A 27,437-nucleotide genomic window follows, 5' to 3' on the forward strand; every position below is an offset into this window, starting at 1 on the left:
AATTTTTTGTAATATTGTACAGTTGTGTCGCGTGTAACGCGTTGCGTGCGCTCCGTACCCCCGTAGTCTATTCGGTCAGTACAGGCATATCAACTACGTATCAACTGATTACCTCCGCCATCTTATAAATCGCAGTGACTTATCTCATGATGGTTGTGACAAACAAGTTGCAAGCGACTAAACAGGTATTTAGCGTTGACAGATAGAAATGTCGGCGACTCGCGTTGTGTAGGAACCTTTATGATAAATGAATAAAATTCAAGATTAACGTTGCCTTGTGTATAAAGGGCCTAAACAAATGAAAATCACATCTTACTAATATTACAAATGGGAATGTTTGAATGTATGTTTGTTTGAAGATACCTCCAGAACGGCTTGCATTTCACTGAAATTTGGCACAGATGTAGAACATAATCTACTAATTAAATTTTTTTATTCCGCGCGGACAGAGTCGTGGGCGACAGCTAGTCGTTTATGAACATTGACAATGTTGTTGATTTATATTTTTTGTTGATATGATGAATGATTCAGTTATTCAAATACTATCCCATATAAGTACTCATAGTAGTATGAATTAAGCTCACCTTATAAAGGACAAAGATTAAAACTCATTGTTTATCGACCTTGAACGCAACGCAGATGAACAGGAAGACATATTAAAGCCTTTAGACTGGAAACCTTTGTATTAGTAATGCCAAATGTAACCTTCTATATGTATACAAGCATATACTATATGAATAGGTAGTATTCAGTAATCAAATTACAAGGAAAAAAATGTCTCTGACTGAATTAGTGACCTTTTGTTATACGACTTAAATATTTATAACTTTTTTTTACAATAGAAAAGTAGATGTTAGAGAACTAAATTGTTATGTGTGGTTGTCATCGGCCATGCATTATTACTAACGATTATGTTACAGACAAAATTTCAAAAATCCATGATTTGAAGACATAATCAGACTCAATCTTTCTCTGAAATTTAAAAATGCTGAAATGTGTGTGCATTGTATTTTTTTAAAATCATCATCATCAGCTCACTATTCGTCCCCACTGAGGGACTCGGAGCCTACCTTAAATTAGGGGTGACTAGGCCATAGTCAAACACCCTTGCCAAGTGCGGGTTGAATTCACATGTATCTTTGAATTGTATCTCAGATATGTGCAGGTTGCTTCACGATGTTTACCTTCAACGTAAGAATCTCGGATAAATGTACATATGTATATCGGAAATCGAAAAACACATCGGTAAATAGCGGGATTTGAACCCAAGACCTGCAGATTGTAAGTCATGTATTTAACCCTTGAGCCAATGACGCTGTATATTTTAAATTATTATTATGAAAAACAAAACATAAAGCTTCATATCATGAGAGAATAACTCGGAAATCAATAAAAAAACAATAACCACAAGACAAAGGATTTATTTCAATTACATGTAATGAGCGTGAAAAACAATTATAATTCGATTGATCGTATTTATCCGACGGTGTTAAATAACACGACTTGCAAACATATATCCTAAGGGTCATACCACACTAGATCGAAACATACGAATATAATTTCCATTGCGTAATAAGTCATTGGTAGAGCTTTAAATTACATATTAATTCATCGAGAAATGTAAATATAAGAAATTGTTTTTATTTCAAAATCAATACAGTATTGAATACTATAGCTATAAGTTAGCGAGAGGGAAATATTTTACGAAAAACCTCCACTCCCAGTGACATACAAATTAAGATAATCTATATATATAAAAGAAAGTCGTGTTAGTTACACTATTTATAACTCAAGAACGGTTGAATCGATTTGACTGGAAATTGGTGGGAAGGTAGCTTAGAACCAGGAAACGGACATAAGATAATTTTTACCCCGTTTTCTATTTTTTATTTCGCGCGGACGGAGTCGCGGGTAAAAGCTAGTTTTTAATAAAGAAACCATAAGTCTCCAAAATAGATAATAAGTTTACTGATAATTGGTACGTTTAAAAATGCAGAATTACTGCAGTGTGTTTATACCCTAAGGCCAGCTAATTTTAACCTTCGATTAAGGGCTAGACATCTGTCAGACCTAACTGTGAATAATGATTGTGTATTGTTTATGTCTGAGCTGTGAGATATACCAATATAAAATAATATTCAGTTTTTGTGGTTGAGACTAATAACTTTTTAATTTTTGTTGCGGCCTCGGGGTTGCATACAGCCTTTTTGCTTCAGCCTTTTTGGACATTTTTATAAAATATTTTTCTTTTTAGCCGACTTTAAAAAGAAGGAGGTTATCAATTCGACTGTTTTTTATGTGTGTTACTGCGAATCTCTCTGGTGGTCCGATTTTGATAAAAATTATTTTAATCGAAAGGGAGTGCTTGTAGATGGGTCCCATTTTTTTGTTTTTTTTATATTTGACATATTTCATTTTGACGTTTTGTTTTATATCTTGTACATTTTTATATCTTGTTCCTGTCTTATTATATTAAATTTCATAGTGAAAAATATATCAGTTTCTTCCATGTTCAATTTTAATTCATAAAACATCGCAGCTTGGTAGTGTACAACCTTAAATTGTGTTTCACTGTCATTTAAAATCACTAATCGTTGGTTTTCCTGTATGAAACAGACTGTTATCTCTATTAACTCATAGATAATTAGAGGGAAAATGATACGTTTCATACAGATTTTTTAGGTTGATCTCAGAAACCAACGATAACTAGTTTATAATTTAGATTAAAAACCATTTGGCAAATTGCTAATCATTAGTTAGACAATCTACAATTTACTGGTTTATATTTTAACAGTGTAATTCGTTAAATTATCATTTTTTTATTAAACAGCCTGGAACACCTGGAACACTAGAGGATCTGTACATTTTGTATTTAAGGACTTATGTATAGTAAAAAAGTAAAAGTTAGGAAACAAAGTAGACTGGGGCATAGGACATTTGTTGAGGTCGTCGCGCCGTCGCACAATAGCTTGCTCATTAGTAAGCTATTCGCGCACTAATTATCGCAGGCTACAGACATCGAGCGACCCACGTCACTAACATGTCCGGCACTTTCCATGTCCACTATTGATACATTTAGAGCATGTTATTTTTTTTATACCAATCTTAATCTAATATATAATATTCTCGTGTCACAGTTTCCGTTCCCGTACTCCTCCGAAACGGCTTGACCGATTCTCATGAAATTTTGTGAGCATATTCAGTAGGTCTGAGAATCGGCCAACATCTATTTCTCATTTTTTTTTTTAATTGCGCGCGGACGGAGTCGCGTGCGACAGCTAGTAAAGTTATAAAAACGTTAGATTGAATGTATAGATATATAGATGGAAGTTTGTTAGATGGTATCTCCTGAATCTCCCTATGAAATTTGGCATAGATTTAGAACATAATCTGGAACAACACGTAGGCTATTAACTAAGTTTTTTTCAGTACCGCGCAAACGTAGTGGCGGTCGGCACCTATTTCATAATACAGCTGACAAACAAATCTTCCTTAACTTGATATAAAAATCGTTATTGATGCATTATAGCAAAATCACATTCATACAGCAACGGAATGAAAAATATATTTCTGATTTGAAAATAACTTTCAAGGCGCTAGGCTATATCTAATCTAAAAAAACTCGATACAAAAAATTGCATTTGAAATCAATATTTTATATCGTTGTTATTTATCCTTGTATGCTCTTTAGAAATGATTACTAACGATAAGAAGTTTATTGTAAATTTACGAAAGTTCTAAACAGTTTACGCTTGCAAATTTTCCTTGTTTAGCGTACATTGAAAATACATTTAGTGTGAACATGTTTATAGTTAATATATTTTATGTAAGGCATTATAAACTTTCATAAGACCAACTATGGTTTTGTGATTAGCTTAAATACGCCGTTTAGTGGTATACCGACCCTTTGGTATTATTCCGCTCAGTCATATAAGAACGTGTAGGTGTTAAATAAGGTATACAAAACTTAGTTATAATACTTTCAGCACGATAAACTTAAGAAATTCTACTAAAACTAAGGTACGAAATCCATTAAGTTAAAAACGTGAAATTGCACGGTTTGGGTGTTATCTTAGTAAGTTGCGGACATGAACTTATTTCTGAAACTTAGAGCCTAACTATAAAAAACTTAGAGAGTTTTCAACTACATTTTAGGTTAAACATATGTCAACCCTTTAATCGCACGCTGATTACTACCTAGATATTATAAATCATGATTATAAATAAATAACATAATATTTATATACCGGAAGCAGGTTTGGTTATTCATGTTTAAGGGTAATAAAAACTCTTTTATAACCTTGACGTCCATTATATCAATCTCCGGCGATCAAAGGGTTAAAACATATATGCAAGTAAACAGTGCCTAACTATATTTTATAAAGTTATACAGACTGTATGTGTTCTATTCATTTTAACAATTAATCTATATATATAAAAGAAAGTCGTGTTAGTTACACTATTTATAACTCAAGATCGGTCGAAATGATATAACTGAAAATTGATGGGGAGGTAGCTTAGAACTAGGAGACGGACATAGGAACTTTTTTATCTTGTGTGCATTTTTTTTATTCCGCGCGGACGGAGTCGCAGGTAAAAGCTAGTTTTATATATTGATGATCCAAATTGCACTAATTTCAAGAAATATATGTCTATATTTATAAACAAACAAACCTTAGTAGACAAATCGGAATTTCAAGTTGACATTTCAATATTTCTTGCTACTGTGTCGAGTCCATTTTATTCTACGTGCTCAACATTTCCGCGGGAATTGGCCAACGATAATAATTTATACAGAAATAGATAATATCGTGATAGAGGCCGAGATATTGAAGAAATTAAATAAACCATATCGAACAAAAGATAACATAAACATGAAGTAGTAATAAAGCCTTCGCTCCAGTAACGTGGTATTAGAATTTATAGAGCGGACTAAAACTTAGATAGGTAACTCCCCATACGTAGTAATGCGCAGACCATGTTCTGACTACTACTGATATCTGGTTGCGGTTTCTATGCGTAGTACTTTACACTGAGCTCAAGTTATAGACGTCGAACTGTCGACGAATACAGAGGACTTAGGATGAAATTTTGCACGCCTTCGTAACGTCATTGTGAAAATATTTCTTTGTATGAGATATGTTGGTGTTACGCCAGGTAGATAGAAAAAAAAGTATTTTTTTAAGTGTCATTTTTAACACAAAACTGTGAACTCCATTTTCAAGTAATTGAAATCAGTTTAGTTATAACATAATCATATAATTATCTTTTTTCTTTTTTAATATAAGACATCATTTTTTTAATTTAAAAATCATAACACTTGTGAAATTGAAATAAAAAAAGAGATTATTAAATTGCCATGATTCTTTTTAATACTGGTTTAATGTATAACTTTTATCTACATGTACTACACCTAGCGTATGTTTGTATAAAATACTTTGTATGAAAGACCAGCGTATATCTAATATATAAAATTCTCGTGTCACAGTTTTCGTTGCCATACTCCTCCGAAACGGCTTGACCGATTCTCATGAAATTTTGTGAGCATATTCAGTAGGTCTGAGAATCTGCCAACATCTATTTTTCATAACCCCCCCCCCCATTTTTTTTTAACTGCGCGCGGACGGAGTCGCGGGCGACAGCTAGTTTCTGTATACGCTGGTCTTTCCTAACTTGTACGTAAGTGAGATTGATATTGGAAAATTGTCTAAATTATTGAGGGCCTATGTAACGGCAGTCAGCGTGGGAAATGAGGAGAGTTTTCACGTGTAACTGTTCAAACACACCTCAACTTAGATACATTAAGTCTATTACCTTAATACTAGCTCTAAACTGCTAGTAAACCAGACTTCAATCAAAATCATACACGTTGCTTATGTATGGACAAGTTTACACCTATACTAATGTATGATAATAACACTAGCTTTGTCTTTCAACTCTGTCCGTGGGAAATTTAAAATATTTTAATTAGTAGCTAATGTGTTTTGCTTGACTATGTTTTAAATGTGTGTCAAATTTCAGCGAAATCCGTTAAGAGGTTCTGGTGATACATTATGACAAACAAACATTTATCCATCTAAACTTACGCATTTGACATTAGTAAGATTGATAGTCCATAAAATATTCTTAGTAAAAGAGATTTAGTTTTTTTAGGTCAATAGAAGAAGACAGAGTGAGAATTAGCAATGCTTTGAGCTCGATATCGACCCCTTTGGGAATCCCTGAGCTATACAACGAAAACTGAAGACTCTTGGATTCTCAAATTCAACAAAATACACGTAACTTCGTTTTATTTAACAATTGTTTTTAACAAATAAAAAACTTTATTTCAAGTATAAAATGTAATCTAATTAAAGGTTGACCTTTACTTCAATTGCATACTGTATACCAACGCCATTACAAGACAAGGTTATTTTATAAATTTAGGAAATACAAAGTAATATTATTACAATAATTTTAATAACGAAAAACATTTATTGATCGATTTAGAATAATAGTTAATAACGTTGTTCTTCGAATGACTAGGAAACAAAGTGTAACTAATTTTATTGGAACAATTTAATGTAATTCTCGTACAAAATGCGTAATACAATACCTTTGTTAGTACGTAACAGGTTAATTCAGATTTAATATCTTGATATTGTATTGTTATTTTATTTTATACTCCAGAAATCTAGAAATAACGAGTATAATATTAAGTATTGGATACTTACCGTAATAAAATTGGTATTTAGTGACAATAATATAAGGGCATACGTAAAAACAGTACTTATTAACAATTTGGAAATTATATATTAGTTATTTTGCGCGTCTTACGACAAGTTCAATCTCAAAGCGTTTGACTTAAAACTAGAAGACATAACTTTCTACTTGCCTTTCAGAACAACAGACGAAATTGTACTAGAAATGTACTTCAAACCTATTAAAAATAGTGTATAAATTATAATAGAGTCAAAATTATTTTAAACAAAGCAAAAAAAAAAATAGTAACAGTCTTAAAATACGAAATGATTTATATATATTTCACAGTAAGCTACTCAGACGTTAAATAATATTCAAATAAATCTCACAGTTTCACGTTTAAATCAATTTAAATTGTTAATAAAGCAGTTATTGATGTCGATGCTGTCAGTTTATAATACAGCCGCATAACAAATTAGTCAAGCCGTAGCTTTTTTGTTTACAAAATCGAGAAGTTTTATAGTTTCTGCAAAATACCAACCGGTAGCTATTAAACTTTCAAAAAGGAGGTTTAGTCAGTTTCAAGATGTTTATATTTATTTGTTGCAATTATATGGTTTGCTAGGCAAAAAATAAAATCATGCAAAATCCATCAACGCTGTTTTGTACTACGGATCAGTTTCTTTTAAAACAATGAAATGTGACCAATCCACAGTTAAAACATAAGAAACTGCATCCCAAATACAATCAATAAAATACAAGGAATAAAGTAATAGCAATTGTGGCTTACTTACTTCTTACTTCTCAAAATGATTATCCTCAAAGTTAGAGTGGAAGGGATAGAAAACAAAAAACAATAGGTGAATATGAAGGCGGCTATATAAGTAGACAAATTTGAAAATTGCCTCCATGACCTGTGCGCTAACACGATGTAACGCGAAGAGAATTGCAACTATTTGCAAAACTAATTATAACCACATTCCGACAGCATGAAGCCAAGGCTATTTTAAGATACATGTATCACGTCATGGGATATCTATAATCATCCAGCCAATTATTTGAATTTCATACGATTGCATTACTTGTTTACAAATTGATTAATTGCAATGAATAATCAGCCTATCATCTACGTTTACTAAAATTATTCAACAATGAACACCCGCAATATTACCAACATCATCTATATTATCACCATTGTTTTCGTCTCCATCATTATTGTCAATATCTGTTGGACGTAAGGATTTCCCAATACTTCTCACAACTCTCTCACAAAACTTGTCGTTCTCAACAAACAGTCCGTACTAAACAAGGATGCCCTGTTAACCTCCACGGTTCCCATTCCTATATCAGTTTTATTAAATTTAATTTTCGGTAAATGTCTGAATAAAATTCTTGACGCAAATCTAAACAAATGAAACTTTCAAGTCTTTAACTTTGCAGGTGTTTTCCAGGTTCGATCAGGGCAAGTCTACGAAAGGCGCGAGCAAGCTGCGTCGAGACCTCATCAATGCGGAGATCGCCAACCTGAGGGACCTGCTGCCGCTGCCGCCGTCGACCCGACAGCGTCTCTCCCAGCTACAGCTCATGGCCCTTGTCTGCGTCTACGTCAGGAAGTCCAACTATTTCCAACAAGGTGAGTCTGAATGAATATATCACTTTCGATACACAGGACATTCTCAAATCGTTTTCAAAGATTTGAATATTAGTTTACTCTAAGTAAAACATGGTACCAAGTTTAAACGTTAAAAAATTATTAAACAACTCAATAGAGGTGCAAATCGAAAAATCACTACATTAGTGAAGTATATTTCGATCGATTTTATATCACGGTCGCATACACTTTGATCAAACTACAACGTTCAAAGTAACTTATTCTTAGTAGATAAATTAGAAACTCTAAAGGTTTTATAAACACCTGTTTCTTTGAAGGTATTACCTCTTTTATATCCGTATTATTCTATTGAAATAGATATATCAAGCTGACATCATCGAGCTAACCTTCCCGACGTGCGACGTTGTAATGCAACTGAATAATTATAGTAATCTGTTAGTTAATTGTAAGACCCAGTCACGGGGAATTATTTGGATCTCGTGCGAAAACAAAGATAGGGTTACGTTGTGTGGCCTCGGTTAATCTTCAAGACTTCTCCACTGATGAAAAAGTGATGTTTGCATTTATATTTTAGGCGAAATCTTTGTTTTAAAACCCTATTTGTTCTAAAATAAAATCTATATATATAAAAGAAAGTCGTATTAGTTATACTATTTATAACTCAAGATCGGTCGAACTGATTTAACTGAAAATTAATGGGGATGTAGCTTAGAACTAGGAGACGGACATAGGAACTTTTTTATCTTGTGGTGTTTTTTTATTCCGCGCGGACGAAGTCGCGGGTAAAAGCTAGTACTTTATAAACCAATAAAAATACTCAGGTACATCTTAGAGGAACGTCTAAAATTTATATCAGATTGTAAGTCAAGTAGAAATCGTCATAAATTAACATACAAGTGCACCTTTCATTTTAAATACAATGAGAATTTTATGGTAATACTTTTAAATGGAATAGGAACATATTAAACTTCCCAATGAACTTCAAGTGGTAATAATAAAGCAAAAATTACCGACCCAATGCCCCTGCATCTTGCAACTTACTGCAAATAAATTATTATCTAACACGCGTGCAGTGTACCTGTCATCGCGTCATTCAGTTCACTGCAACTTGTGCAGTATGAATTTACAAGTCTAATACCACTCATAAATGTAATGTTTCTCATTGCTCTGTTTAAATACATCTTATATTCATAACTGACCTGAGAACACATGCTTATTTTCAGTATCTATAGTTATTACTTTCTGCAATTTGTCGGTGATTTATTCTTCCGAATTTAGTATTAATATTTTTATTGTTAAAATGCACCGATGCAATAAAATCTAACAATCTTTATGTTCCAATATCTAGCTAATAACAATGGTAGATCCCGCAACAAACATATTTGGACCGGGTCGACCGGTGAAATACCACGACCACTAAGAACTCAGAACTCAGAAGACAGGCGTGAAGTGGAAGCAATTCCGCGTTTCGTCAGATGAGTGTGGTGCCGGAGGTCTAATTTTAGTCCTCTTTCCCTTCCCACCCTTTTCCTATTAGGAAAGGATGGGAAGGGGGAGTGGATTTGGCGGAAGAGGGGACGCTAAGGAAGGGGAAATATTCTCTTCCTGTGCGTTCCCTTCTCCGTAGATTAAAGGTAGGCAACGCGTCTGCATTTGCGCATGTGAACTCAGAAGACAGGCGTGAAGTGGAAGCAATTCCGCGTTTCGTCAGATGAGTGTGGTGCCGGAGGCCTAATTTTAGTCCTTTTTCCCTTCCCATCTTTTCCTAATAATAAAAAGTAAAGGTGGATTTGCCGGAGGAGTCAACATATAGGAAGGGGAAATATCCTCTTTCTGGGCGTCCTCTTCTCCGTTGATTTAAAGTAGGCAAATCCGCATTTGCGGATGTCTATGGACAACGGTTGTTTTGCTATTTAGACGAATTCAGGTGGCCATTTTCTTGTTTGCCATCTTTTGATATAAAAAAAGAAACTATTTTGTATTGGTAATCATGAAAAGTACAACTTATGTAAGAAAAAAAACAGTAGTAACTTCTCCCGAGAAATCTAAAGTTGTCTATCTTAGAAAGAAAAGTTAATTGGTCGTAAAGTTTATTGAGTAAATTGACAAGGTAACCACTGCAATAATGACTAACAAAATTTTGAGAATGTTATTTTCAAGCTCAATTAAATGCATTAGCCCAAGGCCGTATATCACGGAGAACTCAATATTGAGTGTTTTTACGTAAACAACCTTGAACTAGTGAACTAAAAACTTCAATTAAATAACAAACTGGATTTGACAGGGGAGAGAATATATGAGAAAGGGAAATATTCCTTTCTGGATATACTCTCCCCTGTCTTATAAAGGTAGGCAACGCATTTTCTATGCTATTGCAGCTTCATATGGTCGCGCGCGATTTCAATCGATTTCAAAACCATTGTTTGCCATCTCATACAATAAAATAAAATAAAAACTGTAGTTCACACGATCAGTCACAGAAGTTCGGTGACGTTGTGCTTCCTTCGTATTTGATATGAAAATTAGTGAAAATTAGCGGGTCAGTGTGGCTACCGGCTGATGGTTATTGTTTGTAATGATGCCTCGAGGACCGAACCCCGTCAATACGTGTCACGCCCGCATCGCACGCCACAACCGTTCACATGGTTCAACTCGAGATTGTACACATTGACTTTTTGAGAAGATATACGATATAGTGAAAATCAATTAATATAACTGTGCAGTGAGCCAAATATATATAAAAATACTAGAACTTACTAATTAAATGCTACAATATTACAGATTAAAATATAAAAAATCCGTTGATATAAATTTCCAAACAAATATGTCAATGCATAATTAAAGGTCATATGAATTCATATTAAATTTTCCTCACAACCCAAAAAACATTCAAATAACTCGTAATGACTGTTTTATTCAGTAAAATTATTTAGACCTGTTTGTGATTTTTTAGAAGGAAGTTATAATTTCCTTGAAATACCCTTAGTATTCAAAAATTACTTGAGTCCATCCCTGGGATTTTACCGCGGGAGAGTTGACTCCGCATCCCACTGCCTGAGGTCTCGATAAACGTTTGATTGTCCGCAGATCGTGGGAAACTGTATTTACATATCATTGGTGAAACACTGTTTAGTGAATAACAGAATCGAGATGTATTACGAAAAGCTATCAGCGTTCAATTTATCACTAACTAGCGACCCGCCCCGGCTTCGCACGGGTGCAATGCAAAATATACCTACTACAGAATGTCCTTATACACAACGTTCACAGCGTTCACATTAGAAACCTTTAAATTTATCAGTGTTTCTCTACTATATTATGCATTTATTATACATACAAACCTTCCTTAAGAATCACTCTATCTATTAAAAAAAACCGCGTCAAAATCCGTTGCGTAGTTTTAAAGATCTAAGCATACATACGGACATACAGCGAAAGCGACTTTGTTTTATACTATGTATATTGAAGAAAACCATTAGCGTAAATATAGTATGCGGAATCTACACTAAGCAACCGATAAATACCTTTAAGAGACTCTGAGTTACATTTAGAGTAGAGTACTATTTATATAAATTGTTAAAATGATTTCAAAGATGTTGCTGTAAAAATAATTATTTATACACTAACAACAATGTTTAAATGCAACATAGGCATCCTAAACAGAATGAAGGCACAGTAAGACTGGCAGTCGATTACGATTCCCAAGTCTTATGGCTCTAAATGCTGAAATTACAGGAGAAGGGCTGGAATTAGCGGGCACGCACAGACGCTTCGTATTCTCTCAACAATTTTTGCATACCACCATGGGAACTAGCGAGTATGAACCTTTCTTGTGGTTAATTAACCCTTAAGTGGCGGGTGATTGGTAATACCCGTTCGGGTCGATACCGCCGCATTGACGTACATGCCGTTCTCATGAATGTTCTGGAATGTTGGTATGGTTATGGATTTTACATTCCGCTTTACAAAAAAAAAACACACTCTAGTTTGTAGTTAATTGTTGTAACTTTGTTTACGAACCAGTTCAATGCAATTCAATTTGTTTTTTTTTTATAACAGTTAATATTCCACAGAGTGGAAATAAAAAAGGAATTACTTGTAACTTTACGTGTTTACATTTAAATGTATCACCAATCTATGTAGTTAATGCATTCATTAATAATTAAAGTGTGTACTCAACACTATCATACGATACAAATTATAAACGAGACCAAATAAAATGTACTCAAGCGTTAATCGCGAAACATGGGTACACGACATGCGAGCGATACGCAGCCTAAGTGATCATTTACAATGCTACGATATTAATTGCTCCACACCTATGCAGACTAAGTAAGGGTGCGTCCACACCTGGCGAATGTCCACGAATACAACCTACATACGCATAGATCGCGAGCGGTACAAAGCATTCACATTCTCGACACATTTGCCAGATGTGAACGCACCTTTATATGTGAGACGAAGCAAATTGACACACTCTAGAAATGATTACGTAGCGCTAATAAACTTATGTTGTAATTTTTATTTCATTAAATAAATAAACTTTGACGCTTTTGAATTCAATAGGCTTATTGAATGGCGATTTATTGGTCATATAATAAGTAGTCAGTAAGACGAAGTTTGAGAAATTAACCTTTTACGAATAAATATTGTTATTTCACTATGTTGTACTAAAATTTGTATAGCAGTTTCGCCATTTTCAGAGCTAGAAACTTGCAATTAATTTTTAAAGTTGTTGATTCTATATTAATAATACATTCAAAGTAAAAGTTTTACCCTTAAGGGTGTAAACTAACTATAGACTATAGGGAATAGAGGATGAAAGTTTGTATGCAAGGTCTATGTGACAAAAAGACTATTCCACAGGGACGAAGTCGGAGGGGCACATTTAGTCCAATAATACGTTTCAAAAATGACATGCATTGCCATACAAATTCATACGCCCTTATTCTCACAAAGTTACAACTAACCCAGAAACTGGGGATAGTAATAATAGACGCACTTGATATACAAGCGCGAGGTTGGGCGGCAGAACTGAATACCTACACTTATCAAGACATTAATAGCGATTTCGCCATTGTTTCGCGCTTTGCAATTTATATATTTCAATGGCTCCTACGAGTAAGGGCCAATGGGATAACTTTTCACGAGAGGCTCCCAAAGTTTCAACCTTATATGAAAATGGCCGAAACAGGTATTTTACTTCAGCAAAAAATAAGATTTACACCTGTAAATGTGTATTGTGTTTAGTGCATATCGTTAACTAAAAGAAAAGGTAGCTTTTAATACAAAAAAGTAAAAATCATCAATTTGTTACTTATACATAGAGACTCATATTTGGCGAATCCTGGCCACTTTACAATATTCAAAATAAAATCTAGATTTTATAGGCTATTGTCAGTCGAAGTTCACGGTTACAATATTTAACACAAAAAGGAGTACTATAATTTCGCGTGTATACGGTTAATTTATAAAGTTAGTCTGTACGTAACTATGTACTCTCAAGGACTCTAGCGGTTGTCCACCCTTAAAGTGATAATCGTTTCAACGTCAGGCATTGAGACGACGATTACTATTATGATGTCTTCGTTTACGCAACTCACTGCTACCTAATTCGTTATTTTGTAATTTTTTCTCCTTGCAAGGAATATGGCATTTTTTTGTGAAGTGGAACATCGCAAAAGGCCTTGATTGTACATAGCCTCGTGTGTACAGTCGTTAATCCAATTAGCGTCCGTGGCGCTGTGTCACATTAACATTCATTTAAAATTTAAATCAGGCAGAAAATTACTTGGTGACTAGTTACCGAGGCTCGAAGACAGGTGTAGATAGATAAGTTACATGTTATACGTTGCTCCCCTGAAATGATAGAGCAGAGATCTAAATAATCCCATATTAACGCGGCATTGTAATTTAATTTAATTTTTCTTGCCAACTTGAACTATAGAATAGTTTTTTTTTCTTTTTGGAGCTAACAAGTTTTTAAATTTCTTTAGGCATTACAAATAACTTTCACATTTAAAGAGGTGAACATATATATCAACGCTTATCAGAAAGTGTTCAAAAAGTGTCAAACTAAATATTTTTAATTTTTAAATTAAACTTAGGCATGGTTGTGAATCGAACCCAAAACACACTATAATACAACTAACTAACCACCTACATGTACTTATTATTTTTCTGAATCATTTGTTTATTTCTATAGAACAAAGTCTACAGATTTTAAACGTGCTTAGGTTAAACGTTTGAGTTGTATTGGGTCACATATTGAGTGGGTCAAGGTCTGCCGCGTTCTTAGACCTCTATACATACCGAGATTTATAGCTTTGCTTGTGAACTATTATTACTCTCAGTACAATTGAATATTACTTTTGATAAATATACTAACATTATGTTATTTTCGAGACTCGAAGTGACCCTGAATTATTAATTCTCTTCGGCTGGTTCTAACGTGAAGTAATAGAATAATTACAACGTTTAAGTAATGTTATTATTGTGTTAGCGCTTGTAACTTTAAGTGCACTTTAATTTACATTTCTCAAATAGTCAATTAACTTATTAATATTAAATAAAAATACCTTATTATTAATCTACACCTAATACTTGCTCAAATAAGTAACAAATCTATATATATAAAAGAATGTCGTGTTAGTTACACTATTTATAACTCAAGAACGGCTGAATCGATTTGACTGAAAATTGGTGGGCAGGTAGCTTAGAACCAGGAAATGGACATAGGATAATTTTTACCCCGTTTTCTATTTTTCATTCCGCGCGGACGGAGTCGCGGGTAAAAGCTAGTACTTAATAGAAAGTGAAGTAAAAATAATGATAGTCAACAATTAATAAATTTCAGTTTTGAAATAATTTACAGCCTTAAATAGCAACTTAAGGAGGGTATTAGTGTTGACTTATGAGGAGAAATCCATACTAAGGAGTTGTTAAAGTAACCACTTAGGCAATCAGATTACTTAAATCACACTTGCCATAATCGTTGCCATGGCCTATTCGTTCGGTAGTCCCACTTTAAGCTAACGATTGCCGCAATATGCTTAATCAAATTAATTGTCTACCAACAATTCATTCCCGCAGTAAGGTTAGAAATAATTATTTCTCGTATCGATTAAAAAAATCGATTGTGATACGCGATTATCATTCAACACAATAAGCGAAACGAATCTATGAGAGATGCGAAGTAATTGTAGAGGCTGATACAGTCTTCATCTATGTGATCACATTGTTGTGATAGACACTTTCATGTTACATACAACTTTTGTTTATATTTAACTAGCTTTTACCCGCGACTTCGTCCGCGCGGAAAAAAAATAGAAAACGGGGTAAAAATTATCCTATGTCTGTTTCCTGGTTCTAAGCTACCTGCCCACCAATTTTCAGTCAAATCGATTCAGCCGTTCTTGAGTTATAAATAGTGTAACTAACACGACTTTCTTTTATATATATAGATTATTTTTTTAATATCAATCGATCTTATACATTTTGAGTAAAAAATAAGAGGACGAAATTAATATGTTTTGAATTAAACTGGTGCACTCTAATTAGTGTTTTGACATGACCTATTCGTCGCTAAGGCAGATCTCTTAAATGACCACCTTTAGATTGTGATAGTAGGAAACAGTTATAGTACAAGCTCCTAAGATTAGTTGTTACAAAATATAGCTAGCCTTTAGCTAACTTATCACTGTATCATCAGCTCACTAAACGTCCCCACCGAGGGGCTCGGAGCCTACCCCAAGTCAGAGGTGACTAGGTCATAGTCAACCACGCTGACCAAGTGCGGGTTGACTTCACACATATCATTGAATTTCTTCTCAGATATGTGCAGTGTCAGTATGTTGCATCACGATGTTTTCCTTAGCCGTAACAACGACGGATTAATTTACTAATGTAAATCGAAAATCGAAAAACAGATTGGTACATGGCGGAATTCGAACCCAGGATCTGCAGATTGCAAGTCAAGTACTTAACCCCTGAGCCACCGACAATCTTGATCACTATATCAATCACGAGCAATTTACAATTCATGACTTAATACATGTTGAACTTGCACCTTACAGATGAAGTCAAACTTGATGATCAACTTATCAACACTGTTAATTGTAATAACTTAATTCAACAAAATTACTTTGCCGACATGAAAAATATTGATTTGACCCAAAGTAAGATAAAAATATCGTATCTATCTTGATTACTTATCTTAAAATGTTGATGTTAAGTGATGACTTAAAATTAATTTTGAAATTATATCGATAAAAATAATTAGCGTCGTTAACTTACGTCTCTTTTATCTTAATATCGGTAGACAGAGATAGTAATTATCTCTGAACAATTAATCGTAGTATATCAGTCTGTCAGTGTTTATATCTATCAAATCTTTAATAAATATTTTCGAATGTTAATTTCTAACACTTCTCTGTTGTCTTCTTTTTGCCCTAATTAAGACAAAATTGAACCTTGTTTTAATCCCTGGTACGAGGGACAAAAGTGCCTCATTCTCTACCTATAAGACCACCCTAAGGCGCACGCGCTTCTTTCACGTTATTTCCTGATAATTTAGCAACAGTATATTTATCAAAGCGTTTATGACAAGAAGATACACGGAAGAAGATGAGGTAGAACTTTTTATCTAGGTGGGAAATATATCAAATACCTACATGCTTAATATGTATACTTTTAAATATAACGTTCCTAGCGCAGTCGTTATTAAGATAAAGTAAGTGTAAGATTTTTTTTATTATTAGATTAATAACAATTTTATAAAATGAAATTAAACGTTTCTTTCTAAATTGTAACGTAACTTTTTAATTTACTTTATTGTTCACCTTTTTACTTATAGCATAGCTATTTTAGTATAGCTTAGGTCGCTACTAATGTGTTATTAACACTTTGCAAATCATTCATCGTCATTAATATCTCGTACGATGCGACCTCACTCCGACCAAATACGTCCTCACTTTCAATTGTTTTTTTATAAAAAAAATAATTTCAATACTAAATGAAAGGTCATTCCGGTCATTGATAGAGATGAATTCGTTAATTTCGTTACACAGACGAAACATTAACACAAGACATTACGTATTCCTATGTTCTATATTTTATAAAGAATGCATCGAACATGAAAGTTCCCGATGATGTTTATGAAAAAATATGTGCAGATTTCGATATAAAGTTTACAAAAAAAAAATAATTACATTCTTTGTAGTGGTATCTTTTGAGCTTAACCGTAGTTAAACATTATGAAATTCAACTCTAAACAAAAGACTGATTGAACTTTTATTCGAGTATTCAATAAGATATACAATATATCTTTTATTTATTTGACAACGAATATGCAATTAAAACTGATGACTCTATCTCATTCATTCGTTGACTTTATAATAATTGACAGATATCATAATAGACAGTAATATTTATTCTATTTTGCATTGATTTTTTTGTTTATCGTCACCTGGCAGGCAATTAAACTGAACACATAATGGCTAACATGAAATTACGAGTAACACGATTTGCTAACAGTCCTTGTAGATTTCGAATATAATAGAGTAAAAGTAAACTATACAACTAAAGAAGACATCGGTGACCTTTTCCTTCGTTTCCTATTAATAATAAAATTTAGGTTATAAGGTAATTTGGCAATGCATTTAAAAACAAAAGTGAACGGATTTCTCCTTTCCCACCCTTTTATTAATAGGAAAGGATGGGATGGAAAATATTCTCTTTCCGTGCCCTCTCCTCCGTAGATTAGAGGAAGGTAACTCATGTGAAATGCGGATGTCTATGGGCAGCGTCCGCTTCGCTCATTCAGCGACTTCAGATAGCCACTCGCTCGTTTACCACCTTATTATATTAAAAAGATTGTCTTATGTTTTTGTTCTACTCTTGTTCTAACTTTAGATTTTATTTTAAAAGATCTTTGTTTTCTACATTTTTGTTCCAACTACCATTCATCAAACAAACATAAAAGAACTTAAGTTATTCCAGCATGAAATATGTTCCTAGTAATTTATGCATCAGTTAGTATAAGTAGAATTATTACTAATTACAATTACCATAATTAAAACAAGCATTTAACACTTTTGAAGCTCATAAAATAACGTATTACTCAACACTATATATGATTCTTATTTATATCGAAAAAGCATTCTTAAACTCAATCCATATATCAGATACTGTCTACGCCCAACTGTTATTCTATCTAATTTCTTATCTTACAACAACTTAATTAATAGCCACTTGTTGAAATCGATTTCGGAGTTGATTTATAAATCGAATGGCCTATATTTACGTATTGTATCGATTCGTTCAATTCGATTAGAATAGACAATATCGTAGGTTTCCGCTTTCATCGATCACTTGAACAGCACATGTTATTAAAGGGCTGCAAGTACAATTGTACAATGCTAGTGAAGGTACGGCAACGAATTATAAAAAATACTCTCTACTTATGGGCAATCAACCGAATGAAATTACTTAAAACTGCTTCTTGTACGCATTAAACAAGTTATTTCACATATGTTTCATAAGTCACACGTCAATTGTATCTTGCGGTTTAAACAGAAAATAATCTATCCATTAATTTTTCAATATACCCATCATACGCGCTAGTTAATCATCAACAAACTATCAAAGTACGTGCGTCTTACGAAATGCATGTCTTATCTGAGGTCATCCTCTTCAACGGTGATTCGGACATCAATTAACTTTTCAAGCTCGTCATCGAAATTGACTTGTCATGATGTGCACGTGTGAAGACGCCATAAATACCATTGATAAAGCTACTTTAAGATAACTAAGAGCACATCGTTGTATAAACATAACTTATTTATTTATTGGCCTAATAGTTATTAGCGGAGTCCTAAAATTGTTTGTCGAATGTTCAAAAGTGTGTAACATGTTTTTAAAGCAAAATTCTTTAAGCAATTCGATAATTGGGATTTTTTTTGTGTCTGAGTAGTCACTGTTTGCCTTGAGGAGGCATTTACAGTTTCACCGGACTTGAGGTGCCGGGCGCAGATGGCGCTTAGCCTAAACCTCGTTTAAGAGTAACTAGGCTCGAGGGCTCCCTCAGGAGCCTCGGCTCGGGCTGTTACTTCATTGTTATTACCGAATTGGGAGGTCACCGAGCTCTTAGGTCGCTTCGGTGGACGCTCCATGAAGTAACTGAGCTCAAGGGCCCCCGACAGGGGACCTCGGCTTGGACTGTCACTCATTACGCGTTTAGCATTCCGATTCAAGGGTGCCCGAGAGGGCCGAACCTCGGAATTGGGAAAACATTAACTAGTGACTTTTATGCGCATTTTGTTACATGAAAGAGAAGAAAGATGTAGCGTAAGTAAAGCAAGAGAGAGACGTATGTATACAACTGTACTCTATTGAGAGATAGTTAAGTGCTTTAGCATAAAGTATGTAATATAAATATTTAATTAACATAATATTTTAATTTAATATTATTTTTATTTATTTATTGTAAAAAATAATAATGAAATTTTACCTGTTAATAAAATTTGTATTATGTTTCCTGAGATGTCCGAAGTCCTTTATGAGAGAGTACATCGCTTCATTCCTTCCGGTGCGCCCCAACTCACGTCACGTGACAGCTCCGCCAGCGCCACTACCGACACTAGCGCCTCTAGCGGACCTAACCTGCAACTCCAAAACCCGGGAGCACGCCACCAAGCCACCACCTTGTCATTGTTCGACTCATAACCGAATTATTTTGGTGGAATAACCGCCAGAAAGAACTTGTCTGGACTTCGGACATCTCAGGAAACATAATACAAATTTTATTAACAGGTAAAATTTCATTATTATGTGTTCCGTTCGATGTCCGAAGTCCTTTATGAGAGATCTGTTTGTTATCTTCTGGTGGCTTGTGAAATAAGAACGCAACAATGTGATAAAAACACTTAATTTTTCGTTAAAAAGATCGTTAGAGGTATTTTGATCACTAATCGCAATTTAATCGATTCGGATGATTTGTATTACTAACCCGGAAAAAAGAATATCTTGATACAAGTAATTGAAAAAGCGATTGCTTCAGTTTTGCTCGGCTATGTAGTATCGTCATTCTCGGGCTCGGAGCCCACCGTAAACTAGGGACGACTAGGCCACAGTCAACCGCCCGGCCCAGTTCGGCTTGGTTGACTTCACGCTATCTTTGAAAATTCTATGCAGATTTTCGTGGCATCGAATATCCGTTATGCAGTTGCCAGCACTATTTTCATTACATAAATAAACAGAAACGTCAAAGTACTATCAGACGAAATTTAACTTACACCCAGATAAACATGTGAATATGTGAAGCTCTTTCGACATATTTAGCAAGATAAGTGGTCCTGAATCAGTCTTTATAATAATATATTATCTGAGAAAACAATAACTTACTCAAACAGTGATAGAAGTAAAATCGTTATTTACTAAGCAACACGTAGCCATTCGTAAAGCTAATTCGTGAAATTTTAGTTACGTAAGACTTAACATGACAAAAAGAAAAGAAAGAACAAAATAAGATTTTGCAATGTTTAAAAGTCAACTGATTTGACTTACATCCCCGTTTTGATTATCTGTTCAAAGAGTAGAATAACTATATTCAAACTGTTAGACGGGGAATTACAAGATTGTCGGTACTTAGCATAATTTGTATTATGAACAAAAAATTATTTCAAGTTAAGCGATTTAGGACATTCCACTTTCAGTTAGCTTATTTTAGGTAATGAAACGGCTAAAAAGCAATCAAAACATCTTATCAATATAAGAACACCTATAAATGTATGTTTTCTTATATGTACTGAGATCATATCACAAAATAAAGCTAATGTATCAAGCGTTACAGCCCTTCTAGGGGCTAGGTTGGCTCATGACAGTGTGTCGGTGAAACTGACCCAGAGGGCAAACCATCGAAAATCTTTTCTTCTTCGGATGCTTGAAAGGTTTCCATCCAGAGGAGTGCCACAACATACATTTTTCCGTTACTGTCAAGTGTGTGTTAACGTATGGTATAAATGGCAGCAGGGAAAGCAAAACTTTTCCTGACGAAGTCGTATTCCAAAATCTATTGAAAGAGTCGCGACAACATCTATTCGAGTGTAATAAGTCGGCTGTATTAAAATTTGTTAAGTAGCGAACCGTTATTACCGCATCAGTTTTGCTGTTGTTAAGCTTAATATGCCCTGCGGAGCCTTATTGGTCTGGTGAGCGGTGAGGAGCCGTGAAGTACTGTCCAACTTTGAGGGACAAGTACGATGTCTAAAAGCTTTTTGCTAGAACCGGAAAATACTTTGTCAATCCTGAATGCTCTACAATTGTACTGTCCTGTTTGAGGGAGCAATAGGTACTATCAGGTCGTTCACCAGTGCAATTACACTTGTCAATCTCTGAAGGTATACATAACGTAATACTGTCCCAGTTTGGGGGAGCCAGAATTACGCTTGTTAATCTAAGACACCTTACAGTCATACTGTCCTAGCTTAAGGGAGCAGTAGGAGCTTCGAGATGCTTGACTAGTGCCTGAAGTAAGCTTTTCAATCGCCGAAACGTCGCGAATACTACTGTCTGGGATTGGGTACTGTCCCAGTTTGAGGAAGCAGTATGAGTTTCCATGCTTTCTTTAAGGAAAAACAAGCGTTTGTCGCGCTACAGTTATTGGCAATGCAACTTTCCCCGTGGGGTGATGAAAGTCGCAGAATTGAACATCCTAAGAGGCAGGGCCAGCTCAAGAAGTCAATTGCCAAATGCTAAGCGATCCCATGTCATCTTGTCCCGGGCAACCATTTTGGAAGTCTTGACTTGTTTTACGTGTCTACCGAAACACCGTAATCGTTTTAAATGAGATTGGCTAATGTTCTTCTATAACTGTCAAAGGCGACGAGCTTAGGCTACAGAGATATTAAAGCTACTATCGTGTAAAAGCGCTTGAGCTTGCGCTTAAGCAGCGATACGCGCACATTACGTAAAACTCTGCGTTTATTCACAATCAAGAAGTCGTTCAGGTATTTTAGTTGACGTAAACCGTGGTTGCGAAAACGGACGACCGGCAAAATTGACAGATGTACACAGCATCGGTGCAACTGCAGACACGTCATCCGCTAACATATGTGACGTAATGGATTAGCAGAAACGAAGGTCAAGCTTCAATGACAACCGCAATGCACAGTACAAGTTAATTACAACGTGATCTTAAAATATTCATCTTAAAAGCCGAAGTGTGCAGTCTGCGCGACCTAAACGCCATGAAAATATTGAGCCATCGATAAGCGACAATAAATTTGTAGATATCGAGCATATCTGTAAGGAACCCGAATACTTAATACCACAAACTATTTCGTATCAAAATAAAACTAAAGGTTGCAACTCGATTAATTGACAACATTACTATGTTAATACTTTAAGATAATGTTCGCTTTGTCTGTTGTTCTCTGCTACTGAGTGTACAGGTAATAGCGGGTACTTATAAAATTGGAGCTACAATGGCATGACTATCGTTCCATTTTTTTTTTTTTTTTTTATATTAAATTCTTACACAAATGTGTTCTAAAACTAGTTGATATGATTGTATCACTTCTAGTACAAAGAAAAATCTATATACATATAGAGGAAAGTCGTGTTAGTTACACTATTTATAACTCAAGAAAGGCTGAATCGATTTGACTGAAAATTGGTGGGCTTAGAACCAGGAATCGGACATAGGATAACTTTTACCCAGTTTTCTATTTTTTATTCCGCGCGGACGGAGTCGCGGGTAAATGCTAGTAAAAAATTTATTAAAGGTGATTAATAAATAAAAGGTAATTAACTATGGTTGTTATTAAAACTCTGGATTTTACATGGTGAGATTGCGCCAGACAGCCACCACAAATAACCTATAGTCACCTTGTTTTATCCTAATCCTATTTATTGCCCCTCCCCCTCTTTCTTTTTCGATAATGTCAATATTTGCGACTGTTTTGAGTTTCACACTTGGTACGATTTAGAACAATAACTTCTGAAAGGGGGGTCCAATGACAGCTATTAAAGTAATTTTCATGCAGCTATTCTTAGCAACTCTAAACCGGGTGGCGACTCATTGCATGGCATAGACGTACAAATAACTTATTTACGAAGGTTAATAATTTGACCGCACTTTGCTATAGTTATTACTATGCCTCTGTATCAGGCGTATGAATCATTAGACAGAAATCTATTTAACAATACGAACAGCACGTACGCGGTACGAGTTTAAACAGCTACAATGACAAGAATGTGTAGCGAACCTAAGAGGGCGTGTCATGGTGAGCACTGCCAAAAAGGTATCTTGACACACTATTTTATAGCTTCGTATATCGTAGCACTTAAGGTTGAGTGTAATTGACGTACTAAAATTCGTCCAGTACGGTAAGGATTATCCATTTGAAATAAATGTATTTCAATAAATTAACATCTTGGAAACATATAGCACGTAGAATATATTTAAAAAACAAATGACATGTTAACGATCTTGGTTCATTGCAAATTTCGTTATAGACGATTATTACACATGTACCTTGTAATTTTCTTTTTATTTATTTTTTGCTAAGACGGTGTATACTTTTTCGGTTTGAACAAAAGAAACACTATGAAATAGCCTTTTCGATTAAGATTATACTGTAAAAACCAAGAGAACAGTGAACTTTTTTACTTGTAATGACATTTATTTAACTAACTATTCTATAATATCGAACTATTTGCGAGGTAGTTGGCTTCGAATTCGGCAATTCGTACGGAGTTTGACACGTCTCAACGATTTCCTGATTGTTACAATACGCTTCAGTAATCTTATAATGTACAAATTGACACGTACGCAACATAAAAATAATGGAAGTTAATACTTCGAAGTATTTCAAATAGGTCAAAGAACTAGCGTTCCGTAATGTGTAACGTCAACATAAGTATGTAAAACGACATCGATAACGATATAAAATTTCCATTTCCTCCATGATCTTTAGTATGGAGATAGCGAAGCTGAAGCCGCAGCTCACGCAAGGTTCGAGCATCGCTATCGTTAATGCTCGAGCTGCATTTGGGTCTTCGAACCGCACAAACGTCTCGAGGCTCCATCAGAACTTACTCGTTTTGTCCATTTGTTCTGCAGCATTCGGCAACGACGACTTTCCCCGTAGGGTGATGAAAGTCGCCAAGTTGAATACCCTAAGTGGCTGGGCCAGCTAGAGGGTTCAACAGCCGGCTGTTATACTCACGACCGTCGAAGTTTTCTTGTAGACTCTTCTAATATCACGTGACGCACTTCTTCAAAATGTTTTAACTTATAACTTTGTAATAAAGAACTTTTTAAAGAACTATTTGTTTGAAAACCTAGGGACGACCGTTCGGTTTGAAAAACGACGCAACAATGACAAGGTGGTGGCTTGGTGGCGTGCTCCCGGGTTTTGGAGTTGCAGGTTAGGTCCGCTAGAGGCGCTAGTGTCGGTAGTGGCGCTGGCGGAGCTGTCACGTGACGTGAGTTGGGGCGCACCGGAAGGAATGAAGCGATGTACTCTCTCATAAAGGACTTCGGACATCGAACGGAACACATAATAATTATTATTTTAAAATTTCTAGCAGGATACGGAACGGCGGAACGTGATGTGAATGAATAATAAACAGTATTTTATTTCAACAGTTTAACATATTTTTAACATCATCTGCTGCATAAATTTTATGCATTTACAAATATGTATATTCTACTATATAAGATATTATTTATTATATTAAATTAATGGAGTTTACTTAGTTTTGTTATTAAAATTTATCTACGATTTTTATTTTATGGTTGCTAATTTGATAAACAAGTTTTGATTGATCGTTGAAATGATCATTTTAGTTTATCTGTGGACATTTGAATTATTATTTTATATACATATATGCATATTTTATACTGTTTGATTTGAAAAAAACAACAACGTAAACTAGTTTTTTGGTGTAAATAGTTTTACATTCGAATTCAAGCCGAAAACTACATGTTCTGTGCGAAAAATCGTAACAATCATTATTTGGATAATTTCATTATATAAAAGAATGTCTACTTAAACAAAGCAAGATAGTACGAGACAGTATATATTCAATTAATTACAAAATTATTGAGAAGCGATATTTTAATGTGTATTTACAATATTTGTTATCGGTTACGGAAGTCATTTGTAAGATATATTTATTATACATTGTATTCACAATAATTGAATAATAAAATTAATCGAATATATACGACATAGGAATCACACTTATTGTCATGTAGTTAAAACATTAGGATGATATTAGTCGAGGCATTATTTAAATACTACGAAGCAAAGTATTTTTTTACCTGAAAAACAATGTAAGCTTCCAGAATTACTCATCTATGATTGATATATTTATTTATTACTAGCTGTCGCCCGCGACTCCGTCCGCGCTCAGGTAAAAAAAACTTAATAGGGTTATGAAAAATAGATAATAGCCGATTCTTAGACCTACTGAATACGCAAATAAAATTTGGTAAAAATCGGTAAAGCCGTTTCGGAGGAGTACGGGAACTAACATTGTGACATAGAAATCTTCTTAAATATATAAAAGAAAGTTGTGTTAGTTACACTATTTATAACACAAGATCGGTCGAAGTGATTTAGCAGAAAATTGATGGGGAGGTAGCTTAGAACAAGGATACGGACATAGGAACTTTTTTATTTTGTGTGCATTTTTTTTTATTCCGCGCGGACGGAGTCGCGGGTAAAAGTTAGTTTTATATATTAGATTAACGTTTGTTTCATTACAAGTAATGTGTTATGCAAAATCAGATGATTGAATACTTATTTATATTGAAAAATAGACATTAACGAAGCGTATAATTCTCTTAACATACAAGCGTTTCCTAACACCTGGACCGAAAACTATAAATATTAAAATTTTAACTCAAACATTATAATTTAGGAAGTATTCTGCAATAAGTTTCGGTGTTCAATTATTTTTTAATAACGACTTCCCTTGACATTTGCTGCCTCATCTTTTAACTACCGTTGATATAACACATTGAAAATTAACATTTTAATTTTATTTATAAAACTAGCTGTCGCACGCGAATCCGTCCGCGTGAATTAAAAAAAAAACTTAATTTGTTAGCCTATGTGTTCTTCCAGACTATGGTCTACATCAAGATCGATTGAGCTTTTCCGGAGATACCTACAAACAAACACCGATACATCCATCCATCCATCCATCCATCAATCTAATCTAAACATTCGCATTTATAATATTATTAAGATATAAGTAAGATAAAGATAGACGATAAAGAATTAATTTATTGTCGTTGTTGTGATCGTTGTGTTGAACACTTGGTTCGTCTTAACAACAATTTTTTATGCTTGTTTAAAAAACCGCACTAAATATTTAGGAGCGATAAAAAGACTTGTAGTTTAAATCTTTGATTTAGTATAGTGATGTAACTTTCAATTCGTATTTTTAATCTGAGAATCATAGAAATATAGTTATTCGTGTTTATTGCTTTATATTTTTATTTTAGTAAATTATTGAGTGAACTATAGTACAGTAGAAGTTAATATTCATTTTTTTAACATGTCAGTCCATTGCTCATCGTACGCCTTTATACTATAAATGTGAAAAACAATTTTTTGAGGTTATATTTTACTTTAGAAAATTTTCTTATTTTTGTACACAAGGCGTAAAGTTACCAGGGTCTCATCGTAAGTCCTTAACGCAAAGCGAATCAAAGCGCGACCGGAGCTCTTTATGCAAATGCTATTGGCAATTACTACAAAAGAAATGGTCCCAGGTTCGTTCACGAGCAATGTCGAGGTACGGTCGTGCGATGCCTTTTCGGGTGCCTACTTAAATACGTCCATTGTCTGTCAACAGTGGTCTATTAATTGCGGAACATGTTACTGGATGTGTGAACGCAAATCAAACGCTTTTAATGAATACAAGTTACATCGTTTTATAAGTTGGTAAAGGTTAATATTACGTCACATCCTGAGTTAGAATTTTTGCTCATACCACGATATAAACACAAATATGTATTCTACATTTTATTCAGGCACTCTTAAGCATTCCCTCTCCTTGTATATCAATAACCTATATACCTGCTTTTAAGTCGATTTCACATAGACAAATGTGGCTTCGTTAAACA

The 27,437-nt window shown here is 34.3% G+C and overlaps 1 protein-coding gene across 2 annotated transcripts in view; it reads left to right on the forward strand.

Moving 5' to 3' along the window:
- Positions 1 to 27,437, forward strand: part of LOC106707720 (hypoxia-inducible factor 1-alpha) — a 116,037-nt gene that overhangs the window by 19,004 nt on the left and 69,596 nt on the right. The window contains exon 3 of one of the 2 annotated variants that reach the window (XM_014499129.2): positions 8,122 to 8,314. In XM_014499129.2, the coding sequence (XP_014354615.2) occupies positions 8,122 to 8,314 (193 nt within the window). The remainder of the gene's footprint in view (positions 1 to 8,121; positions 8,315 to 27,437) is intronic. The other variant, XM_014499130.2, reaches the window with a different exon arrangement.

Source organism: Papilio machaon, chromosome 18 (assembly GCF_912999745.1).
Source record: "Papilio machaon chromosome 18, ilPapMach1.1, whole genome shotgun sequence".
Taxonomy (NCBI): Eukaryota; Metazoa; Arthropoda; class Insecta; order Lepidoptera; family Papilionidae; genus Papilio; species Papilio machaon.